Source organism: Argiope bruennichi, chromosome 1 (assembly GCF_947563725.1).
Source record: "Argiope bruennichi chromosome 1, qqArgBrue1.1, whole genome shotgun sequence".
NCBI classification, from domain to species: Eukaryota; Metazoa; Arthropoda; class Arachnida; order Araneae; family Araneidae; genus Argiope; species Argiope bruennichi.
The window spans coordinates 54,000,453-54,017,681 of NC_079151.1; the positions used below are offsets into that span (position 1 = coordinate 54,000,453).

Here is a 17,229-nt window from a genome sequence, read left to right on the forward strand (position 1 = left end):
ACATATTTTGTTTTTCTTTTTTATCTCTGCATTTCGAATATTGTTGACTTATCCCTCTCTAGGGTCATGGAAAGTATGCTTCCCCCCACCAAGTTCATCAGCCTTTTTTTTTTTTTTTTTTTTTTTTTTTGAAGTTATGTAGTTTGGCATAAGTTCTGACACATTTTTCAATAAGACAAACTTAGATGCATCAGTTCTTTATCTCACACAAAATGGTGTGTCTTTGTTTGTTACTTAATGATTAATTAGCCAAATTAATTAATTAATCAAATTAAATTTATCTCATAAGCTAAATGAATCACTTTTCTCAAGCTAATTTCAGTCCTAAAAATAATTTGATATACTATGACTAGAAAATAAATGGCCTTTTAACGGGTTTTTTTTTTATTATTATTATTATACTGAAAGATTGATGATTATGGTATGAATCCGAAATTCTATATTTATAAACTTTTAAAATTAAGTTTAACACTTAAGAAAGCTGTTTGAATTGTACAGAAGATATAATTAGTATAGTGTATGATTTCAAGCAACCAAGCCGATTACCTATCTCAATATTCTGCCTGGCAGTGTAAAATAAATTAGAAATCAATATAGAAAATATTAGATTTTTTTAGATAGTAAAATTTACTGAATCTTTGGTCATATGAAATTATGCTGCGTATTTTGGTCTTTGGTTTCCCCCCTCCATTATTTATTATTTCGTTTATTTTTATTTCATTTTATTTGTATATTTAGTGTATTTATCAAATTCGTGCAATGTTATAAACGGATATTTTTTTATAAAATATTTATAAGGCGATGAAAAAAATGTTTTTGAGCTATCCATGTATAAGTCCCCACCACCACCCCAACTTTGAAAAGAATATAAATTAGTATATACGGTATTTGAAACATGTCTATACCCTCTAACAGTACGGAATTTCCTTAGTTACTACGGAAATTAGGTGGAAACTACGGAATTATGGATATGTAGTGAAAAACTACAAAAAGCATTGAAAATATCCGAATCCTCGTTCATAGCAATCCTGTAGTGAAAGAATTTTTAGCATAATTTGAAAAATCAAATGGAATCTTGTTCCAACATGAATACAAAAATTCTGGAGTCCTTCATCATAACGAAAATATATATATTGGAGCTTGTTCAACTAAGAAGTGCTGATTTAGAAAAGCAAAACTGATTGCTATTTAATGAAAAAGAATTATAAATGTCTAGCAGATAATTTATTTGATCAACAAATTTGTGCTGTGTTTTTTTTTTTTAAATTATTTCACTTATTTATATATTTAGTCAACAATAAACGTCTATTATATAATTCTGAATAATGTTACAAATATTTTTGATTAATTCTTTGGAAATATCTATTCTTCAATCATTTGTTGATAGTATATTAAATGTAATATATCTGTATGAAGTATTACTGATGACGTGGTAACCAATGTTGGAGGATATGCATGTACCTTCAAGGCTATAGCTAGGATACATTAGGCGTAAGTCTCTGGTTGGAACGAAATTTCATTCGAAATTATATTGTTTATTTATAAAACTGTAGCAGTTACATAACTCTTCTACCTTCTCTTTTGATACAACAGATGGCGCCGCCTTACTAACATCAAGGTATATCTTTCACGACCCTTCTTGGGGGTCATTATTAGATTGTATTCTAAGTGAGTGCCGTGTATTTTCGTGTTCGTGTTTGTGTTTGTTTTGTCTTGTGAAATGTGGAACTTAGAAAATAATTAAATAACTGTTCCTGAAACTCGCCTATTATTTTCATCTATCTCATAATGAAGTTATAAAGAGTCTCGCCCCTCTACAAAACAATGAATGTAATGCGAAATCATAAAATAATTTTGCATCTATAGGATATATCTTCAAAATTTTTATCACTGTTAATTTTTATCATTTGCATTTCTTTTCTCATCACATCTGTTCTGCGGTAAATCATTAGCATTTTTTTAAAAAAATTGCATTCTTGGGAAATGTTTAAATCTGTTTCAGAGAAAAGGGAGAAGTTTTAAAACATTCTTGGGAAGGGTTGCTGCGGTCTCGGATTCCATTCTAGCGTGAAAAGAAATGTCATGTGGGTGTCTTGATTTCTGGCAGCATGAAAACAAAGCCGGGTGGGTTAAGATTAATGGTGTTTGTCTTGGTTGACGAACCATCCGGAGCCCACTTGGTGTCATCCGAAACGTCTTAAAAACATTAATTCATTCTAGGATGGTAAAAATTTTCTTTTTAGGCACTTTAAGGGAAACTCAGTACGAATTGATTTTAGATGTTTAGAAATGTCTTTCATTTCAAGAGGGATTTTAATTAATCAGTATAAAATTTTTAAAATTTGCAGTGGCTGCAAATTTGTATTTTTCCACCTCACACGACTAAGAAGCATTAATTTACGTTTTAATCTTGTATCGGATGCTTTGTCGTTTTCCTGATTTAATTGAAAAGATATCTGTTTCTTAAATAGAAATTTATACGGTCTTTTTTACTTTTATTAATTGATTTAAATTTGAAAAGTATTGAAAAAACTTAATTTATCGCGAGAATTTGAAATTCATTTAACCTTTGTTTTTGTAAACCAATTCTTAACTGCAGAAAGTGAAAGGTCGGGCGGTTAATCAAGAAAGGCAGGTTTAAGTATGATTGTTAAAGTTTGTGTATAAAACTTGTTTAGTTTAGTTATATTAACTTCCCGTTTTAAAGACACACCAGGGCTATTTTGGGAATTGACCTCCTAATTTTGAACCTCGGTCAGATAACGAGGACGATACCTGAGCTGGCACCCCTTCCTTCTCCAAACTTCCACACCACTCCAGGGGGACATTTTGTATAAAACTTAAATTCCTTTGAACCGAACTGTTATTAATTCTTTGGTATACAACGACGTATCTAACTCGAGCATCGAATTACTGAATTTTAAAATTGCAAATAGATGCAAGTAGAAAGTAATTTAAAATGCAAAAACACTTAAATATCTCAAAAGCACTTATATTATTATAGGTATTAAAATAATAAAAAAAAAAATGTTCCAAATAGGGCGTGTCACCTAATTAGGAAGTAAAGTAAGTCCATTGGTCGAGGAATTAAGTTTGAAATTATAATACTTAAATATATTGTATTCTGTTTAAATGATGATATAAATCCCGGCTACGCTTTTGTTTGTTTACCCGTAAGAATAGCATTTTCTAATGTGATAAGATATAACATAAGAAAAAAGGAAGGATACTTGTAAATTGATTGATATTAATATGCTCCATGGCAAATTCTTTTAACTAGAAATATATATATAATATGTATTTTGATATGGCTATATCATAATAGCAATCTTGACTACTATAGTGCATTGGAAATGAGCCATAAATTTGCGCTGTCACGTTTCTATTGCTTTCAATCGGATTTTCTCAGATTTGATTATATTGCAAATTCTTTTTCAGATATTGATTCTTTGACAAAAATGAAAACAAAATTCCTCGCGAAAAATACATTATATGTCGGTAGTTTACTGTATTGTAATTAAGGATAAATAAGGAAGTAACTTAAAACATAGTACGTATGTGTTCAATGTAATTTAAACCGAAAAAAATGGCATTTTTATGTAAATTGTTACTAAAACTGCAGATATTTCACTTTTTTGTGGTTACAATGATCTATCCATTTAGTACTTAAATTTCGAATGCCATTGTAAAATTTTTCCGGCAATAATTTTATTCGGAAGTTTTGAAACGTCGTATTTATATATGCCATTCAATCTGCTGCAAATCGATATTTTTCTTTCATATTTTGTTTCAATAAATTTGAAGCTGCTTAAGAAGCGCCCTGAATAAAAAGGAGTTTGTTTTGATGTATCTTTTTTCCCCCCCCCATTTTATTGATTTTGTTTGATTCTGAGAATAGGCTTTTTAAATATATATAAAGGGCGGGAAGGTTACTCTTCGTGATTTTGATTATGATTCCTATTACATAAATAAAAAATTAATTAACCTTTTAAAAATAATTTGATCACCCCAACTCCGGCTCCACTGTAATTTAAGTTCAGGGTTGCGTTTGTTATTTCTTTACCCACCAAAATCAAAACTCTTTGAGTCGACAAATTCCTTTCTTAAACTATATAAGTTCGATATATGCCCCCCCCCCTCTCTCTCTCTCTCACTCACACGCAATATATATATATATATATATATATATATATATATATATATATATATATATATAATATACACACACGTCTTTGTAGTTTTTTGACTATCACTTAGATAAGGTTAGGTTTTTCAGATAATTGCGCAGGGGGCAAAAAAACGATGTTGTTGAAAAAATGTTTAGGGAAAATCATCATCTGTATTTAATGAATCACAATGCAACACGTGCACATTGGAAAATTCTTATTACCAATATCAAATATTTAACGCGTTTTAAATTGATTGATTAGAAAATAATCTAATGAAATATGACTCTTCTTACGAATGTATTATATATATATTTTTTCAAATTATGTACCCTAAATAAAAGCAAGGCATGTTCGTGTTTTATTCAAACATTGTTTTATTTCTCATCTTGAAGAAGAAGAGTTGGGGGGGGGGGGAGGCCAGTGCGACGGAACGCAGTATAAACTGAAGTGTGTGTGTATATATATATATATATATATATATATATATATATATATATATATATATATATATATATATATATAGAGAGAGAGAGAGAGATGAGTGCGTAATCGTTGTTACATTTGTAGTGAAAAAAAAAAAAAAAGGGGGGGACAGATAATTGATTCTGTCACTTTATATTATACTGCAATTAACATCGTATTACATAGGGAAAAAATTTATCACTAATCCTCTCAGTGTTTGTATGCACTTTCAATATTGAGTTTTAATTTCTCTTGATTTCTAATAATGACAATTACTGTAGAGTTTTTATCCAAAAAGGAAAATTATATTACTTTAACAGTGGTGACGACATAAAACAGAGCAAATACATAATTACCTCGATGCTTTTTAATGTTGTTATTATAGATATGTGCAGGGACGAATTTTTGACGATATGAGGCGACATGGGAGAAAAATTTCAATTCTTCACGTGCTCAGTGTCTTAAATTTACAGTCGACTTAGCACTACGATTAAAATCGAATATATTTTGAAGCCCCCCCCCCATCCTCCGATAATCTAGAAGCACAAGACGATGGCTATGCAAAATAGTCGCAATTAAGAAGACGGCTTGTCCTTGTAATTGCATCAATTATTAATTCAAAGTTACTGCCACAAAATATTATGCGTCTCCTTTGTTGTATCTATTTTTACTGGGCTTAATGAATTTTGCCCATCATTCTTTAAACTCAGTAAAAGCTTGAAATGTAAAGTATTGATACATTTTATTACTTCAGTTGAAACAATGTTGCATTATCACAATAAATTGGTCTTTAAATATTCAGTAGGCAATCGCAAAAAAACGCAATTGGCGCTACTGGGGAAGTAAATGCGGTTAACTGTAAAAATTAAGATTTTATGACTATTTTACTCGGAGAACATAGGAGACATCTTTTCATGCATAATTCATTTCTGAATGTTTAAACGAGTGTGTCAGTTTCAAATTTTCTGTCGATATACCAGATCATAAAATAAACTCTTCAGTCTTCGTATGTATTTTATTTGTTCAGCAGCTGAAAAAAAAAGATCTTATCAGCTACTCGTTAAATTCATCATATAGCTGCAACTCGCGAAAAAGTGCATTGAAATATTTAGAGCAGTTAATTTAATATTCAATAGTTCAATTTATTTATTTTAGTATCAAACTAATTTTATGTGCAAGGATCTGATGTTTAGTCTGCTCTGTGCTGCTAACCTCGGTTGAAAATTCCAGTCGCATGAAAGAAATTAATTTGTGTATGTAATTAAAAGCTTGCCCTTTTATTAATAAATCATCCATGGTGAAGGAAATTATGATGATACGCACTTAACTTTTTACTTTTAGATCGTTCTGTATCATATATTTTTTCTGATAGAAGCACTGCTTCCTTATGTCTGGCAATTTGAATATTTCTCATATAACGTCCTTAGTCTTGATGGGCAGTAAGTGCAAGGATCGGTATCTTATGAACATTTTAAATAAAATATAGAAATGGGAATTAAAAAAAATTCTCCCTTATTTTTATTTAATGTCATCTTATTATTAAATTTATTTATTACTGATTGCAATTATTTAATGTAATCAGAACGCCTTGTATGGTGTTGACATACAATAGTTACAAAATAGTAATCTTTGGTGGGAATTTGGCATTTTTACTTACTCTATCATATGATCCCTGGCGAGTTTTTTGCGATCAATCTGTGGCATGCTGTTATTAGTATCCGAAAATTAAATTTGTGTTTTAAACACATTTTTACCTACTGATTGAAATCTAAATCTGACACAGGACTACCATTGTAGTCACGAAATTCCATACCAATTTTGATCTATTTTAGTCATTGCGTTTTTAAGTTTCGCGTTTACATGTTTCTTAAAGTACTGATAGATAGACGGTCAACTCTTTTGTTTGGATTTGACTCAAATTTTGAAAGGCATTAAGGTGTACGTACACACTTGAAGATTTTTTTTTAAAATTTTAACTTCAAAAATCCAGTTTTTTCACAGTAGGTTATTAATAAATGTTTAAACTCATGTCAGTGAGAAAAACCATATGACACTAATTATTAATTAATTAAATAATATTTAATGAGCTAATTAGCTTATTTTTTGAAACATGATACCTTAAATTCTAATTTGTACAAACACACAATTCTAGTTGGAAATGATGCCTAATATTAGTCTTCATGTTGTCTGCCTCAATCAAGTTATAAAAATGTATAGTTTTTTAAACAATTTTTTCATCAACAATAAATAGAAAAAAACGAGTTTTTTCTGTCATTTTAACTTTTAAACAGCTATTAAAAATTTATTTCTATAAACATAACTTTGATTGAGACACAAAACATCCGCTATTTCATACAGATTATTTGGATTTATAAATAACTGTATTTGGTTTATTTCTTGTTAAGTTATGATTGTTTGAATGAAGCAACATAGTGGAAAAATATCATTCTTCATAAAATGAGTTTTAAAAACACCGTAACTAGAGTTTTTAATGAAAGCGCCTCAAGAAAAATAATTATAACCCGAGAAATATTTCGAATAGTGACAACATCTTGGTATCGTTTGAAAGCTATAGATCAGAGAACATTATTAAGCAATAAAAAAAATGTTCGATATTTTGAACGATTTTCGAAGTTTCAAGTGTGTACATACACCTTAATAGATGTTGAATACATGTATCGAATTTTATCATATACACGTATATTGAGCTCGCTTCGTTTTGTAATCATCATGTTAACTTCGAATTCCGAATAGACAGACTTTCTATGAATGGATTTCGCTCAAAATATGATAGAAATCTGCAAATTTGGTGTAATGACCCTATTCCAAACTTCACCCGCCTATCTCAAAGGCGTTTTAAAATTATCTTTGTCACAGACAGTCGGACATTTTTCAAAAATGATTACAATACTTCTACACGGGATATATATCTTTATATTTCGTGTGCGAGGAAGTAAAAATGATTTTTGTAGTGTAATATTTTTGGAAAATATCAGTGGAGAACGCCAAAATGTCGTTAATTTTAATTGATTAAATTTAAAAAAAAAATCCTAGGTACACATTTTTAACGTCCTAGGTATATACATGCCAAATTTGGCGTTTTAGGTTAAATGGTCAGCATACAGAACACCATAACGAAAACACTCACACACACACACACATCTTTATTACTAACCTCCTTCGACAACTAGCTGGTTCGCCAAGGTTATTGGTTTCATTATTATTTCAGGTAAATCGTTTAAATATAATCTTCATGTCCATCATTCCGTCAGATTGACAGACTTTAAAGCCCTTTAAGGTCTTCACCTTTTCGGGTAAGTGAGGCGTCGTGGGGATGACCAACACATAAAAGCCATGTTTCTTTAATTGTTTTACTTATGTGTATTGTGCATGTGAATCTTTATAATGGAGACTAGTTTCTTAACATTATTGAAAACGATAATGTCCGGTTCATCTGTCTTCTTACTTTCTTGTTATTGTAACTTTTTTTATTCGTTTTTAAACTACACAGATATTAAACAGGGTCTTTTTTTCCCAGTTTTCAACAATGGAAAAAATCGTACGATGAAATATTTCATGAAACAATGAAAATGGTTTGATTTTTTTTTTAGATTAGTGGCTTATTATCGTAATTTTAGAACTGAAAATGTGACTTGGTTACGCTTTGGTGAATATTTCAAATATATAATAATGAACACAATTGGAAAATAGCTCAAATTATTGAGTTGCTCATACTGTTGGCGTCGTGTGAAGTTCTCTCTTTCAACTTTTGAAACAGTGTTTCAATCATTGATATGCAGATAGTATCTCAATCTGCAAATTGCATAATCGTCATTTTTGTCAACTAACTCTTTTTAATTTCTTGTTTATTATTCTTGGCCCTTTAACCACATTCGTTAAAACTTCCTTCTTTTTTCTCTTTGGGTGGCCTCGGTTTTGAGCACTACTGATTAGATAAAGCATGCTTTTTCGAGAGCAAAGATTTCCTGGAATCTTTGTAAAATCTTTTTCTTCGTCGGTTGGGCTACAAACCTTCTGAAACTCGTCAATACTGAATGAGTCTGTGACCGAATTAGTATCGAGTTCGCTAATGGATTGCAATTTCTCTGGGCGGCAGAAATCGCTCTTTTCGTGTTTCTGGTGCATCCAGGTATCATTTGGCACCCTCCATTTCCCCCTCTTCTTTAATCAACGAAAAAACGGCATTAACTTCTGGGAAATAAGTTCGGTCTCCTGTCCTCTGTTTTCTGACTTATCCAGGCTTTATTGAATTTCGCTGCGTACAGATGAAAGACCCGAATCCTTTCTTTCCATCAATATACTTACACTTCATTCCTTTCCATTATTGGAAACTAGGTTTTATTTCTTTTTCGGTAAAATTACATAGCCATAATACGTTTTCTGATGTAGTTATTAACCTTGTTATTAAGTTCTTGTTGATGTATTGAATAAATACTGGTGCAGCAGATAAGAAAACTGTTTCCATTTCCCTTAGTCAGTTTCGCATTAAAAAAAATCATGAATAATGTGCGCATTGTCACTTCAGTTATTTTATAAAGTAATCAGTTCCTGTGTGGGTTTATAAGACATTTCTTATGTTATATATAATGATTACGCACATTAAAAAGCCTTTAAACTGTTTTATTCTATAACATAAGTTTATTTCCGACGACTTCCTAGTGAATTTTTCTGCTGATTAATTTTGCCAATACTATAAAAGCAGTTAAAACCAGTAGGAGGGGTCTCCTCAAAATTTTCTTGCGTATAAAAGTGTTATCTCAGAGAACGCTTTATATGGCATTGTCGTCCAACTCTGGCGTGTATTTAGCTTTTTACTGAATCTATCGTGGCATCTTTAACGAGTTTTTTTTTTTTTTTTTTTTTGGTGATTAATCCCTGGCATACTGTTAATAGTATCCGAAAGCAGAATTTGTATTTTAGACGCATTTTTGTCAAGCAATTTTTTTAAAAAAATGACACAAAATTTCATACTAAATTTGATATATTTAAGTCATTGCGTTTTTGAGTTACCACTTTTACATGTTTTTAAAAATACAGACCGACAGACGGTCAACCCCTTATTAGGTTTGGCTCAAAATTTGATGTGTCTACACTATAGATGTTGAATCTATATATGTACTGAATGTACTGAATGATTCAGTACTCTATGTACTGAATTTTATTTCTCTAGCCCCTTTTCGTTTTGTACTTATCGTGTTAACTTATATTCGAACTACCGGACAGACGGACTTTCTCTGAACAGATTTTACTGTAAATTTCATAGAAATCAGCATATTTTGGGTAAAGACCATATACCAAATTTCAACCATCTCCCTGAAATAGTTTTTGAATTATTTTTGTCACAGACAGACAGACGGACATTTTTACAAAAATGTGTTTTTGAATTCAAAGAGGTCGAAAACGTGGAGGCTCATCAAAATCTGGAGTTCGAATTTTTTGACGATTACTATACTTTCTCTGTACTACATATACGAGGAAGTAAAAAAACGTTTTCAAAAAAAAAAAAAAAAAAAAAACCGCAGCAATTCACAAGACGCAAACGTTCAACATCACGTAACTGAGGGATATGGCTGTTAAAAGAAGAAACAGTGTATACAAAACAAAAGCAACATTAACAAAAATAATGACAGCTCGTACGGATTGTAGATTTTAACTCGTTATTCAACTCCCAATTAAGCCAGTTGTTATGCTTGTTAACTTCTCTGTTCAGTGCTATTAACGTCATTGATTGGAACTGAAACATTTCTGATCTTTTCATTTTTGAAACTTTTGTGATGTTAATAATAAGTTCTTTCAACTCTTTCGTGAACAGATTGGACGAAAAATAATCATATTCCATTGATATTCTCCTCCATATGTCATTCATTACTAACCATTTGTTTATGTAGCTTAAAACTCCACTTATACGTCTTTCAAAGAACTGGCATAAAATGACGTATAATCGAAATTTTTTAGGAACAACAATTCATTTTAATGTAACAAAAGTTTTAAAAAATAGTGCTAGTTATTTCGTTATAGTATTTAAAACAAAAATAAAGTTCCAAATTTAGACTTTCATAGTTTATACATTTTACTTACATGCAGATAAACGTGTATTTAAAAATATTTAATCATCACTTAACATCCTAATGGCCTGTAAGTATTAAAAATAGCGTTATGAATCGAATAAAATTCATTGAATATTTTTTCATGAAATCTTTACGTCTTTAAAGGAAGTTTATATATATATATATTCTTTCTTTATCCCTGTGTGCACTTGAGCACCAGTTAAATTGTCTTCTATTAATTCATCAATTAATTTTGAAGTCATGGTATGACAAGTTATATATTCCCCAAACATTATCTCTGTTCTCTAGAGATTCTAATCTTTTTTCTACATTAAAAACAATGTATAACCGAAGCACTGTGTCGTATAAATAAAATACTTTATTATTACCATTGTTACGAATGAATTGTGACTGTTGAAATAACGTACAAATGATGCTCTTTGTGAATACGGCTATTTTCAACACCGTAATAAAATTATTTATAGTGAGTTAACTGCAGTTAGCTATAAAAATAGAGCAACATGAAATTTTATTATAGCTAAAATAATAATTTAAGGCAAATGTAGCATTTAAACGTAATCTTTGAAGCATGTATGATTTCATAATGCAATATAATTGTTCAGTTATTCCTTGGTAATTCCTATCCATGCTATTGATATTTATTCATCAAGTATATTACTATTTAACATGTTAGCTGGTTTTTAATATTTATAGTTTTTGGATAAGATTGGTCTGAACTTTTATTGGAAAGCTTGCAGATATGTTTGCGTTATAGTTATTTTTGAACTTCAAAGTTGATGTTTTCATAAATAAATTTGAAATATAATAAGAAAATTAGCCTTAAAATTGTCTTCTTCTCGATTTATTTTGCGTAAGAAATGATTCTGAAAATTGTTGCTCGTTTGAAAACAATGTTTTCAAAATGTCTATCAGAACGTGGAATATTGGAGTTTACTGGTGATTTATTGCTATTTTACTAGCATTTAGTCACTTTTTTTTTATGCATTAGATTTTTTTTGGCTCGCTTTCGAACAAATAGAAAAATAAACTTTTTAAATATAAGGGCTAATAATAATATTACTCATTCCATGGAGTAATTATTTATCCTATTTTATGTATTCTCATCTTTAGAAATAAATACAAGAAGTGACAACACTACTGGATTTAAATATTTTGGGGCCTTTGATTTATTTCAGATTAATATTTTTTTTATTTCATTTAAATTTGAAAATATGTATTTGTTTTTACTTATCTAGCAGAACTCCAGATTTCCCCGACATTCACATTTGTACACAGTATTATTAAAGCAGATGCTCCATTTCATAGTCTGATAACTAAGTGAACGTCATGAAATTGATAGGACCTTAATTTATTGTGCTTGATGAAATGTTAATATGATCCTAATATTTTATCATTCATAGAATTTTAATTTTTTACTGACCTATTTATGTGGGGGGGGGGAATAGTCTTAAATCGATTCCTTCTCAGCTTAGCGGCCCTAGGCAACTGCCTTTGGAAATCCGCCATTACTGACTAGTTGACGACTTTTACTAGATTGTAGAATCTTATTTTATTCTCGTCCGTTGGTACCACAGAAGTAGAGTTATACAAGGAAAAGTGAAATGCAAGGGTTATCGGGTATAGATTCGAATTCGCCTAGTAAATAGATGAAAACAGAAAGGAAGTGTAAAGTACGAATTTTTCAACTCTTGGGAATAGCTTTAGGAGCGAGATTCTGACAATTGTATCCATAACATATATTGTACTACATAGTTTTTTATTCTGAATTTTAGTATTTCTTTTTCCATGAACGATACTCAATTGGAATTCTAGAACGAATTAATCGAATTTTCCCAACAGTTAGCGAATCGATTATCTTCTAACGAATGCTGTCTCTGAATGCATTCTGTTCTTTAATAATTTTGTTTTATTTCGTAAGGAACATTTATGGATATGTTTTGTGTAGATTTAATGGTGAAGTTTGTATAATCGCGAACGCTTTTTTAGTGAATTGTCTTGGGCAGCGGAAGGAAGTTAACTGGACATTTCTTTGAAACTTTTCCCCACCATTATGACGCCATCCGATTTAGGCGGTTTTGTGCTCTTACGCAAGCCCTTTTCATTCAGCATTTTTCTCATCTTACCGGAAAAGAGTTTTTTTCCTTCATTCCTTTTTTAACATATGATGAGTTATACGTCTTACTTCATTGATGGTACGTCAGAATCTAACGGAAAAGAGTGGGTTGGTGACTTACAATTCCTAAATGCGGGAATCTGAAATGCAATGTTTCGGTGTTTATATATATATATATATATATATATATATATATATATATATATATATATATATATATATATATATATATATATATATATAATATAAAGTTGCTTTTCGGGTGACGATAATTCCCAGAAGGAAGTTTATTGGAGGTATCGTTTTAAAGTCTACCTAGAAAGAAAAGAGAATAATTTGGGAACAAACTCTTGAAAAAAAACTTTTTGATTCTCCTTCTATTTGTTTAATAACCCAATATTTAGAAAGTAAATGTTTGATGTGCTACAGCGTGATATAGAACAAAGCGTGGAATATGTTATATGTATTCTATAAGAAGAAAATTTTGTGTATGTTGATTAGTATAAATTTTAAATCTCAAACTCAATTTAATGTCATGATATGCATCATTGCCCAATATTATGATTTTTCTCAATAAATTTAAAATATGTTTTGGAATTCATTTCTGCCTGTCGTAATATTTTGGATGTTTTTAGTGGTTTACTTAAACAATATTTTTTATTTCTCCTTATTATGTAAATGCAACTTAAAAGAGAATGCAGGGTTTACCAGATTTACAATTTCAAAATTCCAATGAAAAACAAATCTAATTATTACTATATTCCAATTAAGTGAAAAATTGTCAGCAAAGTAATTTATTTCAAATACTTACTTTATTCGAACATAACTTAGCAATTTACTACTAAATAAATGTGTATGTAAGTGGTATAAATTCAGTATAATGCAGATTTATTTCATGGTAAGTAATTTTGTACCTTCTTTTGTCCTACATTTGTAAAAATATTTTATTTGTAAATAAACTTTCCACATTTTAGGATTGTTTAACCACAGTAAATGATTTGATCAAAATGAGATCTTTAAAAAAAATTGTAATTTAGATTTGATTTGAGTTGGATTTATTGTGGTTTCCTTATATAAGTCTTGTTAATTTGTGTGAAAGTCTTTTTCAACAAAGCATAAAAATAATTTTGTCATTTTCATTTATTTTCAGAATCTCATGATGAAAGCCATCCTCTTTGTTTTTATCTGAAAACTCCTATAATTAAACAAATTAATGTAACAGTTGGAAGCTTGCTAGATGGTAATACCACAGAAAGATGTTCAAAGCCTACAGATTCATGCTACATATTATGGCAGGAAGATCCCAAAAATAAAAGCATAACAATTATAAGCCAAGGTAAGTTTCTGTCCCTATCCTTAAAAATACTATAAAATTTATTTAATTATTATAACCATTTATAATTTGTGTTAATCTATGTATTCATCAGTTAGTGTCATAATAATGGTGTTAAGCTCCATTCTCATATGCCAATTCTAAACAATAATAACCTTACATTGCACATAATAGTCAGTTATTAATTTTTTAGCACTTTGCATTTTTAGAAGAATTTTCCTCTTAGAAATGTGTAGTCTACAGAAACATATTGAATATCGTAGAAAGGAGGTCCAAAAAATAAAAGTTAAAGCATTTTATAAGCAATTAATATTTAATCCTTGCTCTCTTAATTAAAATTAATAATACTATTAAACCCAATATATTCCCAAACTATGTACAAACTAGTCTTTGTCAAAATTATAATGTGACTGATTTTTCTAAAACTCGGGCACTAAAGTATTAGAAACCTGCCAAAACATATACATACTGTTCTTTAAATAGAGAAGTGTTTCATTTTTCTTTATACAGGTATTTATCACTGAAAGATGTTTTATTTTATTTTGGAGGATAAAAAATGATTAATATTTATAAAGTAGCTATTCTCTATGAAATTTTTATGAACCTGTTTATTAAAAAAAAAAAAAATCTTATGTAGTTTACCAAATAGATAACTTCCCCCCCCCATACTCTTGGAAAGGGGGAAATGGAGGAATATTTAAAAAGTACTGTTCAGTTTTTATCTGCAAGATTTTGATATATTTCTTAATTTTTTAAAAAATGTCCTTTTCTTCTTACAGGTTGTTGGAATGATGCAAACCAGAAATGCCAACAAAGTGAATGTATTCCTAGTAGATCAACAAAAGCTTTAGATAACACTCATTTTTGCTGCTGTGAAGGGAATTTCTGTAACACTAATATTACTGATGCCAAAGTTGCTCCAGAATATGCTGCAGATGATCCTGGTTTGTTTTTTGCTAGAATTTCATTAAATATAATTTAGATAGCTCCACTTTCTCCAATTTTATTAGTATGATTTATTTTGAAACTTTTACAATATTTAAAAATGGTTAAAATTCATTTGTATACATTGAAATGAAACCATTGAGGAATTTATTATTAAAACTTATAAAAATGAGATTTTTAATAAAATCTATAAATATGTTTGAAAAAAGTTTTGCTTTAGGCTAGTTGAATTTTCTTAACTTGTAAAATTTCAAAATCTTAAAAATTTCTTAAATTTCTAAATGTAATAAAGATACCATAATATTTTTTCATTGTTCCTGTCTTATTCAATTGTTTATATTCAGCTTAGAACTAGTAGGGAAGGGAGAGAAAATGCTTTGTGGTCCAAAAATATGGACAAATATGACCATTTATGGTACCAGGTTCATGGTGAAAATGGTGCCAGGTTCATTAAAAAGAAAGACAGAGAGATCACTATTTTATTTAGTATATACTTTTTATGTAGTATTAATTAATGCTTAATATCTTTAAAAATGCCAATTCTTTATTGCAATGCAGTTTAAAAATTAACCAATAGAAGAAATTGCATTACAGTTGATTATGAAAGTAGTTCAAATCCAGTTTCACTTCACCTAGGTGGCAAGATCATAATGGTTGTGTTTACTTTATTTCAGGTTTCAAAGATAACTGTACTTATTCTCTCTCTGTCTCTCTCTCTTTTTTCCCCCAAAAAAGGAATAATTTTATATTAACATCATATAATGATGCAGATAAGGAGAAGTATTAAGTATATATTATTTTATAACATCAGTATATACTATTTTATAACAATTGAATTACAAAATGTTAATCTTATGTTTGATTTAACAATGTATAAATATAATTAACATGTGAAATAAAAAAATACTATCACTATTATTATTATTTATAAACACAATTGAATTAATAAAAAACATAGTTTATGGGATATTTACTGGTAGTATTTAATTTAATTAATGACTTTAATTTAATTAAATACTAATTAAAGTCATTAATTGATGACTTTAAAATTAATAAAGTCATTAATTAATTTTTCATTACTGAAATTAAATGACTTTTACAATTTATTAATTATAAATATAGTGCAAGCCCAATTTTAGTTTTTAACTTATAATGCAAATTATTTAAAGAATGCTCATTTATTTTTGCATTGAATTTAATACTTTTAATAAAAAAAATTGTTGAAAAATTAAATAACCATTGTGTCCCACAATGGTACAAAAATGATGTTAAAATTAATAGTATACCATAAGAATTCTGAGATTTTTATTTTAAAATTATAAGAAGGCTTAAATTTAAGTAGTAAGTAAACAGTTTTTAAAAAATTGAGTGTTTGGTGTCAGTTATTAAGTTTTTTATAAAATCCTGTATAATTCTTTCTTTATAGCTCAGCAGTTTCTTGGACAGATGCCTCCTTACATGCCCTACATCATTGTACTTGTTGTTATTGTGGGAGTTGCAGTTTTTGTTGCATTAGTTTATTTCATTTACCGAAACCATTGCACAGTACCAAAAAGAAGTAATGAATCACTTCACTTGATGGAAGCTCCACCACCTTCTGCTGCAGAAATTGATCTTGATACTTTGAAACTTCAAGAAGTTGTTGCTAGGGGACGTTATGGAGCTGTATACCGGGGTAATGCAGGGGATCAAATATTAGCAGTGAAAAAATATGGCTTTCATGACCAACAACATTTTTTCAATGAAAGAGCCATATATACCCTCCCCCACATGGTTCACGACAACTTACCAAGATTCTATGGTATGTTTAAATAATCTTTATGTAATATTGCATGGAAAATTCATTTCATAATTAAATTTTGGAAGTATTTTTCTTAGAGATTTTTTTTAATTAGATAAGTTCTTTTCCTGAATTAAATAACTGTAAAAAATGTAATATTCCTGAAATTGATTTTAATTTTTAAAAATAAATTTGGAATGTTTATAATAGTTTTACCATTTGAATTTGCAAATAAAAATAAAAGAAATGACTGTCTGAGAAAGTAGCCATTGAAATCAGAAAAAATTAATTATTTCAAAATAAGTGTTATAAAAAGTATTCAACTAAATTTATCTATG

The 17,229-nt window shown here is 29.2% G+C and overlaps 1 protein-coding gene across 1 annotated transcript in view; it reads left to right on the forward strand.

The window, feature by feature from the left end:
* LOC129963781 (serine/threonine-protein kinase dst1-like) overlaps positions 1 to 17,229 on the forward strand; it is a 123,142-nt gene that overhangs the window by 93,545 nt on the left and 12,368 nt on the right. The window contains exons 2-4 of the mRNA XM_056078339.1: positions 13,984 to 14,169; positions 14,946 to 15,110; positions 16,538 to 16,912. Of these exons, the coding sequence (XP_055934314.1) occupies positions 13,984 to 14,169; positions 14,946 to 15,110; positions 16,538 to 16,912 (726 nt within the window). The remainder of the gene's footprint in view (positions 1 to 13,983; positions 14,170 to 14,945; positions 15,111 to 16,537; positions 16,913 to 17,229) is intronic.